This window comes from Triturus cristatus, chromosome 11 (assembly GCF_964204655.1).
Source record: "Triturus cristatus chromosome 11, aTriCri1.1, whole genome shotgun sequence".
NCBI lineage: Eukaryota > Metazoa > Chordata > Amphibia > Caudata > Salamandridae > Triturus > Triturus cristatus.
Genome location: NC_140594.1, coordinates 963,940,063 through 963,953,825, shown reverse-complemented (window position 1 = coordinate 963,953,825; position 13,763 = coordinate 963,940,063). Strand labels below are relative to the sequence as shown.

At 50.0% G+C, this 13,763-nt stretch overlaps 1 protein-coding gene across 15 annotated transcripts in view; it reads right to left on the bottom strand.

The window, feature by feature from the left end:
- TRIP12 (thyroid hormone receptor interactor 12) overlaps positions 1-13,763 on the bottom strand; it is a 1,120,962-nt gene that overhangs the window by 702,673 nt on the left and 404,526 nt on the right. For 10 of the 15 annotated variants that reach the window (XM_085634980.1, XM_085634991.1, XM_085634979.1 and 7 more), the window contains one exon: positions 10,203-10,362. In XM_085634980.1, coding sequence (XP_085491106.1) covers positions 10,203-10,362 — 160 coding nt within the window. The remainder of the gene's footprint in view (positions 1-10,202; positions 10,363-13,763) is intronic. The other 5 variants (XM_085634982.1, XM_085634984.1, XM_085634986.1 and 2 more) reach the window with 1 other exon arrangement.

Here is a 13,763-nt window from a genome sequence, read left to right as displayed (position 1 = left end):
TGAGGTACTGCTGAAAAAGTTTTTCCGGATCCTGTCTGAAGCCAGGGGATATTCTAAGTTAAGGAATCTGCGGCTAAATGTCTATCAGATAAACAATTCAGTTCAGTGTGGAGTCACTACAACCATTTCTACAGAGCACTGCAGAGGCTAAATTATCTGACATAGGAAAAAAAAAAAAAGTTAACAGCCCAGCTGAATGAAGATTTTGAAAATTCTCTGGGAAAGGTGGGCAAATACATGGGGGAGGCCCAACCAGACATTGGATTCTTGAAACAAGTGCGCCTTTTCAATCCTTTACAACTATGCATCCTGCCCAAGGACAAAAGTGCATATTCAGCCATCCCTGGTTTGAGCGAAGTTCCCGATGAGGAGCTTCGCCTCTACTTTGTACATGTAGGCCCAGAAGCAGTACACGTATATGACTTCCAAGACACATGTCGGATTTCCAAGATGAGTCCGATATGTAAAATACACGATTATATCTGAGTCCTGAAATGCCAGAAACCGGTCCTAGGAAGCTTGTTTCCGGTCCAGGGAAGGCATGGCTTGGCAGTTCGGGCTGGACTGTTCCCATGAGGCACAGGGTCAGACTGATTTGCATATGGCCATGTCTGAACTGGGGTGGCAGAGTGGGCTAAAGAACGGTGATGGATCAAACCCAGATCTGTTGACTGGGTGTGAGTGTTTGATTGGTTCTGATGCTCTGTCCGTTACCACCCTCTTTTGTACCGCATTGTTCGCCATAAGTTGGCAGGGTATGCTCATACGTGAGTCCCTTGCTCACTTTGCCACTGGATTCAAGCAAGCCTGGCTGAAGACGGCTGAAATGCCAGAAACCGGTCCTAGGAAGCTTGTTTCCGGTCCAGGGAAGGCATGGCTTGGAAGTTCGGGCTGGACTGTTCCCATGAGGCACAGGGTCAGACTGATTTGCATATGGCCATGTCTGAACTGAGTGGGCTAAAGAACGGTGATGGATCAAACCCAGATCTGTTGACTGGGTGTGAGTGTTTGATTGGTTCTGATGCTCCGTCCATCACCACCCTCTTTTGTACCGCCCAGAAGCAGTACAGGCATCTGTTTCTGGGGTGATTGACACTGACCTCTTTGGCGTGGGATGGCTGACCGCATTCCAGTCCTTTCACAGCTTGCAGCTGTGTACAAGGACAGTGTGACCAGTTCTGCTGATGCTGAAAGGAGCAACAACATCTACAAAATTGTGTCAGCCAGACGACGGTCCCTCTCAGAGCAATCCATCCGGGCATTATTGTTTATGCATTATAATCAGCAGCACAATATTGGGCTAGATTTGGACTGCTCTGAAGAGCTGCACATACATGGCCAAGATTAACACGACTAGCATACAGGTTCCGTGGGCATTTATTCATGAACATGTTTATGTCCTATATGTAGCCTTGAAGCAAAACAAATTGTCTACATTGTAAATAAACCAAATATACATAGCTGCATGCTGTAAAATAACTCCAAAAACTAAGATATGTGTTAGTTGTAGTAAAAATTGCAAAATAAAGTGTCGCAAAATGCCCCCAAGTTTCCACATTTGTGCCGCTAAATTTACTAGTTCATGCCGCAATATCCTGGGGGATCTCAAAAGGGGTCTGCCATTGGTCCAACTGCAGTCGAGCAGACACCATAGGAGGCCTTGTTGGGGACCCTATTGGTTGAACAGATTTGCATCCACTAATGCTCAAGATGATACAACATAACATCCAGGTGACAAACTGGTTAGTATATCACTATATACCTATCCAGAATTCTTTGTTGTTGGATTCACATACAGTGGCGTCGACGTGTTTCGGTGGTAATCAGTCGATAAGAGACCACCTTCCACAGGACAAAAGCGATAAGGGTTTTAATTCCTCCACAGGGTTTTTATCTAGATCATTTTCACTCTTAGTGTAGTGTATCTCGACTCCCAAGCACTAATTACTTGTAGGAGCTGTTAGTGGACGTGGCTACTATCCACGTATCGTGCTTTACTCCGTAATGCCTCAGTTAAAATCTCAGAACATAAGCCCGCTTAATCATGTACAACGACAGTCCTTCGCTTTTTCAGTAAGGTCTAGACGGTGGAACCTCTCTTCCTCTTTTGAAGGATGCGGAGGTGGAAAGAAGGTGGGAAGAGTGATGGTCTGCCCGATGTAAAAGGGAGTGGACGGGTCCTGAGAACCACCTTGTCGGGATAGACAGACAGGAAAGGAGATTTGGAGGAAAGAGCCTGGAGCTCACTCACTCTTCTGGCAGCAGTGATGGCCACCAGGAATGCAGTCTGAAGAGTTAAGAGTCTCAAAGGACAGTTTTGAAGCGGCTCAAAGGGATCGCACATTAAATAGGTTAAAACGAGATTCACGTCCCACTGAGGAACACCGAAGGGAATAGGAGGAAAGAGATGAGTTATGCCTTTCAAAAAACGATTAATAACTTGCGACTAAGAAAAGAGAAGGCTGATCGGGAAGCCGAAGAAAGGCAGAGATGGCCGAAAGATAGCCTTTGATAGTGCCCAGAGCAGAGCCCAGCTGGGCTAAAGAAAGAAGGAACAAGAGAACTTCAGAAAGAGGGGCAGAAAGGGGATTAACAGCCTTTGCTGTGCACCATGCCACAAACTTGTTCCACCGGCAGGCATATACCATCTTAGTGGAGGGACGCCTGGCTGCCAAGAATACATCGTAAATTTCGGGAGGTAGGTCGAAAGACGTCAACTGCCGCCGCTCAATCCCCACGCAAGGTGGTGAAGGCTTGACAGGTTCGAGTGGAATACCGTCCCATGCTGCTGTGAACGAAGATCCTCCCTATGAGGCAGTCTGATCGGAGGATCGATGGCCATGTTGAGCAGCTCGGGATACCAGACTCTTAGTGCCCAATCGGGAGCCACAAGAATTACTTGGGCCTGGTTGTGCCTGATCTTCAGCACTCTGGGCAGAAGTGGTATAGGCAGAAAGGCGTACACCAGAGCGCAACTCCACTCGTGACGAAAAGTGTCGCCTAGCGAGTGCCCCCTTGGAAATTTCAATGCACAGAATTGCGGACATTGCACGTTCTCTTCGGTGGAGAATAGATCTAACCAAAGCTCTCCCCACTGCTGAAAGAGACCTTGCACCACCGCCAAGTGATGACGTAATTCGTGATCCATCATGCACCTGCAGCTGAGTTTGTCCGCCCTGGCATTCAGGGAACCTGCCAGGTGTTGAACCACCAGGGATATGTCCTGATGTTCCAGCCATGTCCAGAGGCGAAGGGCCTCCTGACATAGGGTCCTTGACCCCACCCCGCCCCGTTTGTTGCAGTACCACATAGCGGTGGTGTTGTCCATGAACAACTGCGCTACTCTTTCCCAGACAGAGGGAAGGAATGCCTTGAGTGCAAGATAAATCGCCCGAAGCTCCAGAAGGTTGATGTGGAGCCCGGACTCCGCCTGAGACCAGAGGCCTCTGATCTCCGCGTCTCCCATGTGGACGCCACATGCTAGGAGGGATGCCTCAGTCAACACCACGTGCTTTGGCTGGGGAAGGGAGAGGTATCTGCCATTGACCCAATCCTGATGCGTGAGCCACCACTGAAACTGTCGAGCAGTGCCCTCTGAGATCTGGACGCAATCTGACAGATTCCCCTGATGCTCCGCCCACTGCAATTTCAGGTCCCACTGCAGAGCCCGCATATGCCATCTGGCATGATCAACCAGCAGGAGGCCATGAGGCCCAGGAGCCTCCGGGTCATCCGGACTGAAACCCGGTATAGAGGCTGAAAGATCAGAATCATAGCACGAATATCCCGGACTCTGTTCGGCAGGATAAACCCAAAACTGCGTCGTGTCCAGAACCGCTCCAATGAAGAGGATCTTCTGAGAGGGGGTCAGGTGTGACTTTGGCACACTGATGGAGAACCCCTGCGAATGCCGGAGGCCAGCCGTAGTCTGGAGGTGTAAGAAAGCTGCCTGCGGCGAGGCCGCCTTCAACAGCCAGTCGTCAAGATAGGGGAAGACTGGAAGCCCTGATCTGTGCAGATGAGCTGCGACCACCGCCATCACTTTCGTGAACACCCGAGGGGCGCTGGTAAGGCCAAAGGGAAGCACGGTAAATTGAAAATGCTACCGTAAACCGCAGGTAACGCCGGCGGGCCTGCAGGACGGGGATGTGAAAATAAGCCTAACACTACCATCCAGTCTCCAGGGTCGAGTGCAGACAAGACCTGAGCGTGCGTCAGATCCAAGAAAGGACGCAGGCCCTTGTCCTTCTTGGGTAACAGAAAGTAGTGGGAATAGCAACCACGACCTACTTCTGGGGCAGGAACGCGCTCGATGGCTCCCTTGCCCAAGAGCCAAACCTTCCTGTTGGAGAATTGCCAGGTGATCCTCTGACATGTGGTGATATTGGAGGTGGCATGGCTGGAGGGGTAGCCTCGAAGAAGAGGGAGTAGTCCCTTCGGACTATTTCCAAACCCACCTGTCCGACGTGATGGTATGCCAGTGGGGGAGGTGATGGCGAATCCTACCACCCACTGGCGTTTGATGGGCCTGAAAGGTCAGACTAGGTGGGTTTGGAGGCTGCTGTAGAGGGGAGGTTGGTGGACTGGCCTGCCCGCTGGCCCCCTGAACCACAGCGTTGGTTCCCACGTCCCCGGACACGCAAAGGTTGTTTAACTTGCTGCGGCCTGTGGCTCTGGGCGGGACGTAGTGGGGCACCCCTTCCCTAGCCACGAAAGGGGCGAAAAGCAGACTGCGCTGGGCAGCTGGAGAGGCCCAAGGACTTGGCCGTAGCGCGTGAGTACTTGAAACGCTCTAGAGCGTTGTTCGCTTTATCGCCAAAATGGCGACGGCCATCAAAGGGCCATCCCCGAAAAGCCAGTTGATCTCATCCAGGCGTACCGACGAAGGGCTACAGACGTGGAAATCATCCTGCCTAGAGAGTCGGCGGTATCCAGCCCACAACGGATGATAAACTTAGCCGCATCCCTCCCGGCGGTGACAGCCTGGGAGAGCACTGTCAGGGCCTCCTCCGGACACCAAGGCAGTACCTGCGCAACTGTAACCCACACAGAGTGGGAATAACGGCCCAATAAACATGCAGTGTTTACCGACCGCAGTCCCAAGATGGCGGAAGAAAACTTTCTTCCCAAGATGGTCCAGCTTCTAGGATTCCCTGTCCGGCGGAAAGGTAGGGAATGCGCTCTTGGAAGTGGAGGCTTGGCCCACCAAGCTCTCCAGGGTAAGGTGTTGGGAGAGGAAAGTGAGGTCGGCCAGAGCCGGGAGGTGGCGTCGGCAATCATCCTATCCACGAGTGCCCACATGTTGGGCCTGGACCACATGCCCAAAAGGACGTCGGTAAGGGCCTCATTAAACGGCAGCAGGGGCTCCGAAGAGCTCGCTGCCGGCAAAGCACCTCTGTCAGGTGGTTAGTCCTGACTGCCACAGCAGGAAGCTAGAGGTTGTGAGCCTCGGTTGCCCTATGCAACACCACTGCGTATGACGCTCCCTCCTCCATAGCCACGGAAGGAGGAGTTAACATGCCACGGTCAGGAGAGGTGTCAAGACCACTTGCATCCCCCAGTTCCTCTCTCCAGTCCTGCTCAGATTCCATCTGATCAGTTAAAAGGTCACCTGACCCCTCCCAGTCCTCCTCCTCATACACAGGTTGCCAATCTGGCCGAAAAGGGACCCCAGGAGTGAACAGGGGCACAAAAACCCCTCTTGGCGCCTGATCCGGCGTCAGGCGGCACCAGTCTGGCTCCACCTCGGGATGGAGGCTGGGGTCGACACCGGCCGGGGACACGACCGGTGCAGCAGGAAGCGGCGCCGGTGGAGGTGTAATAAGGTCAGCCGATCCGGATCCAGGCCTGGATCAACAGGGGCCTTCAGCGCCGTGGCCGACAGCGGAGAAGGCCTAGGACCCCCAACCGAGTCCGCGGGGTCCGAAGGCACGCAGCCCAAAGATGGCATGCATCACTTCGTAGAACGCACGAAGTTGGGTGGGAGTCGTTCCAGGTCCCGGGAAGGGAGGGAAGCCCCAAGTCAACTCCTCGGGCTCTGCGTGCAGAGCTGCGGGAAGGGCACCGCCCGCATCCCTCGTCTCATCAGCCAACCGGCGGGGAGAAGTCGAAGAGCAACAATGCTTCTTCGACTTCTTTTCGTGCTCCGACCCAGAGTGCGAAGACTTCAATTACTTGGACGAGTGGGAATAGCTCCGCGACCAGTCTCTCGACCTCCCTCGCGACCGAGACCTCGAACGGCGGAGCAGACTGCCGGCGTTCCAGCAGCTTTCGGGATCGTTCCTGCAAAGCCTTCGGCGCCATCAACCGGCAGTCTGAGCACGACTTGGGGTCGTGGTCGCGCTTCTGGCAAAAAGAGGCACACACGGTGCGGTTCCGTAACCGACATCATTCAGGTACAGGAACCGCATGCCTTGAAGCCGAGCAACCCTCGTGTACCAGGAGTCGATGGACTCAAGAAAAGAAGTCGACAAAAGTTGAGAAAAAGTCAGTCAAAAAGTGACTGGAGGTACCGCTCTCTCCGGAACTGCGCTGGCTGGCGCGGAAAAAAAGAACTGATGTCAGCGCGCGAGGGCATCTAAGTAGCTCCTGCGACGTCATCCCAGCGACCATGACGCTAACAACGGACGTGGAGCCGACCGACATCAACTTCCGACGCGCACTGGTAGGGCTGACGAAAAAACTTTCCAGATCCAGTCTGACGCCTGGAGGTAATTCTAAGGTAAGGAATCTATAGCTAACGTGTTTCTTTCAGATAGAACGAGACAGCATGTTGTCTATACCACAGACCCTGGCATATCCCTAGAAGGGTGAAATTGTTGTGTAGATTGTGCAACTGGAGCTGAAAGATCCAGAGGGCATGCAGTGGCACTGCTTTCTTTAAAATGCTCTGTCAAACCGCATGTCCATTAGTATGCATGGATGTCCCCGGAGAAGCCAGTAAACTTAATCCTTAGGTGGGGCGGGAACACCATGCTAATACTCATGGCCCTGCCCAGACAGTCAATGGTGTCCAAGTCTGAGAGGATGACCAACTGATTGCTTCCGACCATCTTGAATGATTTAGGCAAGTGAAAGTAGCTTGTCTTCTGGGACTACAGGCAGAATCCCATCCAGAGGACGTGGGTACAACTTCCGAGTAGATAACTGCTGTTAACTGACCTGAGGGGAAGCCTCGCTCGAGAGCATATGCTTGTCAAAAGTATCCACTCTTTTTGACTTACTAAACGTGTGAGTTTGGAAAGGCATTCAGGTTTAACTTGCTTTTGGATTGGATGCCTGTATCACCAAGCTCACAGGCATCAGATGTTGGTCAGAAAATTTGGTCGCGTGAAGTAGGCCTATGGCGACCAGCAAACTGTCAATTGACTGTGGTGCCATAGAATTCCCTTGCATGACTGCCCAATAGTGTGCTTGTAAGAGCTTCATTAAAAGGAAAGAGGTTTGGATGGTGCCTGATCGAACTAACACCGCTGTAAGGACATTAGCTTCAGGACTTCTCTGAAGATTTCAACATCACAGATTATTGGCTTTGGGAACAGCTTAGGGAATAAGAAAGGAATAGGTCAGTGCTCTACTTCAGTATGCTGCAGGGCATTACGGTGCATTGACAAGTAGAGATTCCCCTCTCAATCTCCTATCGCTTTAGGGCTCATTTTGGCGCAGTTGTCACAGGCCCAAGCACCAAAAGCACAACACGTGGGAATCTGGCATTGACATCTGTTTGCAACATTCTCTACAAGGCTTAAAATATTTTATTAGGGGGTGATATCCCATGCAGACTCAAATTTTTTTGGTAGAAGGAAAATATTCTTGAAGCACTTTGAAGAAAAAGAGAAGCGGAGCTCCAGAACCACATCTGAGGGCATTGCGAGAAAGAATGTGTCAGCACACACAGGTGCCACTTATATGCAGCTCTGCTCGTCACTTCGAGTGGGAAGGCATCAATTTGGAGTCCCACAGTGCCACCTACTGGTGTGCAAGAGCACTGGTTTGAATTTTGACAGATACTGTCTGGTGCCTGGGTTTAGTCACAAAGCGAGGAATCGGAGGATAGAAGCATCCACCAAAATATGTGCATATATGTGGTGTGTGACAGCAGAGTGAGGAACTCACTACCATGGTCCCAAGAAGCTCTGGATCGTTGAAAACTATTTGGAAGATTGACTGCCAAGCATCACAATCGCCTCATTTTTCTTTTCATCCAAATCAAGTCTGTTACTAAGGAAACACTGTGGTATGCAGTAGTGAATATGCTACTTACCAGTATGCATCTGTTCTTGGCATGTAGGGCTGCTGACATTCATATCTGTGCATAGATCGCCGCCTAGTGTTGGGTCCGCATTGAGGATTCATTTTGCCATACAGCCAGCTGGAATACCAAGGACAGGCCTAACCTTGTGGACTGGTCTTAAGCTTTCCCTAATACCCTGACTTTGAGGCCTCCTGGCCATAACTAGATGCCTTGGGTGTCAAGAACGAGTTGACATGCATTAGACATTAAGGATCTCTTGGTCATGTATCCTTTAAGATTTTAACTCTTAATAAGCATTTCCTTGGACTCTTTAATGCACAAAACTGCTGATAACGTGGTCCTTAAGGGGCATGTGTTCTCTCATAGGACTACACGATCTTTTGCTGAGATTGATGGCTCCATCGCAACACAGAGGCTAGCTATGGGCTACACCGGTTTCTTGGAGTAGGGTGGCATGAGGAAGAGACAGGCTGGTAGGGCCAGGTCGGTCGGTGTCTTCTTTTCTACTGTTGCATGGCTCTTCGGCCCATCTTCGTAGGTCGTCTAATCTGAGGAACAAGTTTGGGAGCCCTTAATCCCTGAATTGAAGGGAGTTATGGTGGTCAGGGGGGCAGTAGCCAACGACTACTGTCCCTTAGGCCAATGGCTTGTGTCCCTTAGGGTGACTACACCCCTTGGGTGCCCCCTACCTTTGGGGAGGGGAACAACTCTGTTCCTATTGGGCCTAATTCTCAAATTCAATTTCTAGAAGAGGGGTTCACCTCAGCTCCTAGCGAACTTAGGGAAGTGCCAGGCTAAGGTGGACACTCCTACTCTGCTTACTAATTTTCCAAGCTGACCTGCGGCCAAAAGTGGGGCTTGGTCGAGGGGAAGGAGACGGTTGCAGGTCCACTAGCTGGGAGCTGCCCAAATCAGCACTTCAGAAGGTGAGAACCTGTGAGGATTGCAGACAAGTGTTGCTGTTCCTGCCAGGGCACCTCCACCCAGAGCAGACGACGTTTCTGACCGCAGAGAGCACAAAGGCTTCACCCCATGAGGTCAGAAAAATGTTTGGTGGTGGCTTGCTGGCAGGGAGAAGTCAGCTAAAACACCATAAGTTGGTAGTTTTTCAGGGGGCATCTCGAAGATGCCCTCTGAAGGAATTTTATAATAAATCACTGGCATCAGTGTGGGTTAATTATGCTGAGAAGTTTGATACCAAACTGCTCAGTCTGCAGTAAAGCAATCACGGAGCTGTGGAATTCATGCTGACAAACTCCCTGTCAATGTACTCAAAATGGCTTCACTACAATTACAATGTCTGTGAATGGCACAGAAACTGTAGGGGCATATTGCTCATGCAGCTATGCCCTCACCTGTTGTATGGTGCACCCTGCCTTAGGGCTGCGAGGCCTGCAAGAGGGGTGACCTATCCATGCCACAGGCAGTGTGGGTGGTTATGGCACACAAGGATGCGTGCCATGTTGACTCTTCAGTTTGGTTTGCACCAAAACACGCAGCCTGCAATAGCAGTGTGTGGGTGTTAAGGTGAGGGTTCTCGGATGGTGACAAAACATGCTGCAACCCTCAGAGACCCTCTCTGGTCACAAGGCGCTTGGTACCGGGGTACCCTTTACAAGGGACTTACATGTGAGCCAGAGGTGTGCCAATTGTGGAAACAAAGGTACATTTTTGGGAAAGAACATAGGCTCCTGGAACCTGACTGGCAGGGACCCAGGGCACATCAGTCAAGTTAGCATCAGTTATCAGTCAAAAAGTTAAGGGGTAACCCTGTGAAAAGGGGCACTTTCATACAGTCATTGCTATTAGAGGATTTTGTTTTGATCACAGATAATTTTCAAGTAGTACATATGTATAACTTCACTCCGGGAACAAATTGATTTCCCATGTAGGCTAACATACTGTAAACATAAAAAATAAGAAAACACAAAACATACACTGAAACTACTACCTCAATTATTCGGCTGTCAATTCTGCTGTAAGGATGCCAAAGTCCTCGATCATCACGCCACTGCCATATTGCACCGTCTGTGTTTTGTGCACTCCCTTTTTTTAACATAGTATCAACAGCAAAAATCCCTTCTTTAGGTAAGCACGGCATCAGCTCACTAAAAAGCAATACAACAAATAAAAAGGATTTGCTCAGGATCATAGTTGATTGTTTTGTTCTGAATAGCACATTCAGTGAACACCATTGGAGTATCAATCTTTCAACTCAAAAAGAACTAAAATTGTGGTTCATGAAATAACCTATGCAAATTCATACAAATGTATTGCTGCAAGTAGATACATGATAAAAACAGACTACATACCAAAAAAGAGAAAAATCAAACAAATTTGCAGAGCCTCACTTTCACTACAGGACACAAAATACCAGCGATCTGCTCATCAACTGATAAAAACATAACCAAACTCCATTAGGACTATGCAGGACAAAAAAAAACATTGAGGGCAAGCACACACAGCTGGTGTAGAAGGGTAGGATCCCGTCTAGCATGCTTACCCCCATTTTTTCCCTGGTGTCAGTGTGTTTTTGACTAGTCTGACTGGGATCCTGCTAATCAGGACTGTGCTTCTTCCTTAAATGTAACATGGTAAGTACTTTGGTATCTCCACAATTGGCTACTGGTGTAACCCAACAGTCCCTAGTATATGATACTGAGGTATCCAGGGCATACATACATCAGGGGACTCCCATGGGCTGCAGCATGTATTGCGCCACCCATGAGAGAACTCAAGCTGACTACAGACCTGCCATTGTAGCCTGTGTAAGCTGGTGCTAGCACCACTTACGACCGATATAAGTTTTCTTATATCAGAGGTCACTACACTTAAAACCTAAAAGTCGCCCCTAAGGCAGGCCTTTCAATCCTGAAGACAGGGAGCTGGGTTAAGAGTGTGTGCGTGCCCCTGCATGAGCAAGACACCCCTACAAACCACAGTCGATTCTCCAGGCTTGGTAAGTGTAGTCTGCCATTTTGATACATATAGTGGCCATCAGTATTACGCAATGGCTAACCATATAGTGGTATCAAACATGTTGGAATCATACCTGAACACCGGTACCGGTGATGGAAGTATGATTCCATGCACTGGGGGGGCTACTCCGGGAAGCCCCCAGTACTCCCTGTAACCGCCTTCCTGGATCTGCAAGCAAGCCAGTGCTGCTGCCGACTCCAAACACAATTCTTCCCTCCTGCTACTGAGCTGAGCTAGAGCAGGAAAAGGTAGAACATTGGGTTTCCCGTCACAGGGAGGTGTGACAACCTTCAGGACAGGATTTAGTTTTTGGAGCTTGGATGGGGGCGCTTGCCAGCGTCACCAGACTACTTTGGAGGGCACATTTGGTGCACTTCTTGCATACTCCAGTTGGACCCAGTTCTGGGAACCCTTGGCTCCTGCTCTGGTGTGAAACTGGACAAATGACATGGGAGTATCCTCCCCTTCGTACAGTCCCTGCTCTGTGAGGGACCCCCAAGTCGTCCTAACCCCATTCTTAGGGTACAAAAGGGCTTACCTGTGGGAGGGTCCTCAGATTTGTCATGGGATAAGACTCAAACCTGAAACCACGTCACTCTCCGACCATCTGGACACTTGGACTTTGCCTGGAATCGAGACTGCAACAAGGAAGACTCCTGCTGTTCCTGGTCTCGCTGTTCTGAAAATCTTGTTAGTCTTCTGTGCTTCTTCCAGGATCTTCAACAGACCTGTGGGCATCAAGAACACCCAAAATAATCTCCCTTGGAGTGAAGGAGTCACTCCCCTGCATCTGCAGGCACGGCAACGAAGCGGACTGGTCTGCTGCTCCTGACATACCACGGACTTCGAAAGGCTCAGCACCACAGGTGGTAGTTCTGCAACTCCCTTGAGGCATGACCCGTCTTCTCTGCAATTTTGAGGCTGGTATCCCTCGTCTGAACCGCTGGGACCGAACCCCTGTGTATCGTGTCAACTTTCTGTTGCCAAGGCTTGTTGGCTGTGAACTCCAGAGATCTTCGGGCTACAAGCTCCAGCAGCTCTTCCTGCAGGTATCGGCATCCTCACTACATTCTCTCCACTGTAGGCCTTCATCTTTGGTGAGCTGCTCAAGGCCCTCTTGTGACTCGTGCCTTTGGCCTGTGGGTCCTCGAGGGTCTTCTCCTGCTTCAGTGGGCATCTCTGCTTGCTTAGTGGATGTTCTGACTCTCCTGCATTTGTTGAGTCCCTTGGACCTTGCTGGTCCCAACGGTGCTCCTTCCCCGTCCACGCCTGTTGCAGCTGCCAAGGCTTATGGGTGCTCCTGACAAACAAAGACCCCCTGGTTCTCAACTTCTGGCGTGGGACAGCTTGTGCACGGCTCCTGGTCTTCCTCAGCATCGCCTGGTCCTCACGGCTGCAGCGATAGGGTCAGTCATCACTCTTGCATCCTCTGACATCGGTGGGCATTGCTCTTCCGTGCCTCTTGATCACCTCCGAATGGCATAGACTCTGTCCCCTCCGCTTGCAGGTTCTTTTCTTTAAGAATCCACCCTTGAATTCCACCGGACACTTGCCCAGTCTTCGCCAGCGGCATCTTTACTGACGTCCTCCATTGTGGTCTACGGCGATTTCCAACATTACTTTGCGCCTATTCACCCGGCTTCCCTGGTGTAGGTATTCTGGTTCCTGGGGTATTCACGGATGGGGAAGACTCTCCAACCTTCTGTCTACCACAATGGTTTCTTCAGTGTCCACTGGGAAGGGTTCTTCCTTAAAACTGCAACCAGGCCTTGACTTCTACTGTACACACGGCTGTGTTTCCCCTATGCACACAGCCCCTGTGGCCTTCCTGGGTACTTAGCTTGGGTGGTTCCTTGTATTCCATTTCTCCCGAGTCTGCTGGCCCAAGTCCCAACTTCGGCTGCAGTTCGCATTTCAGTTTTTTAGTATATTGTTTTGTCTCCCCCTGGAGACCACTGTTTATTGTGCTTACTTACCTATTTGCAATTGAAGTATTGTGTGTATTTGTGTTTATATCTCCAGGTAAGAGATATACCAATGTGTTAGTGTTTTGTAATAGACATATTGTTATATATACACTGAGTGGTTTTATTTAGTTTAACCTACACTACATGATTAGATCTTATAAAACAGGCTGCTTAACACTCCTTCTGGATAAGCCTGAAGGCTACTATCCACAGCTACCACTGAGAGAGCTTTCTAAGGTTGGGTAAGACCACTAAAATCACAATAACTTTTGTCTGGATTAGTGCAGGGTGCTTCACTTACATAAGTGTGCACCATATACTACGCAGGCCTCCTACAGCTGATGTTTAGACATTCATAGGTGTATGGCTCAGTTTGTCAGGAGTATCATGTAAAATACAAGGACACTGATTCAAAAATAGTAGGTTAATGTCTGACCAACATAAGCTTGCTTCAACATGTATATCACTTATAATACACCAACCACATGCTTGAAGCTGTATAGGACAACTGCTTCTCTAGGAGTAGACTTTAATAAGTATATTTTGTACTTAGTTGCCCAAGG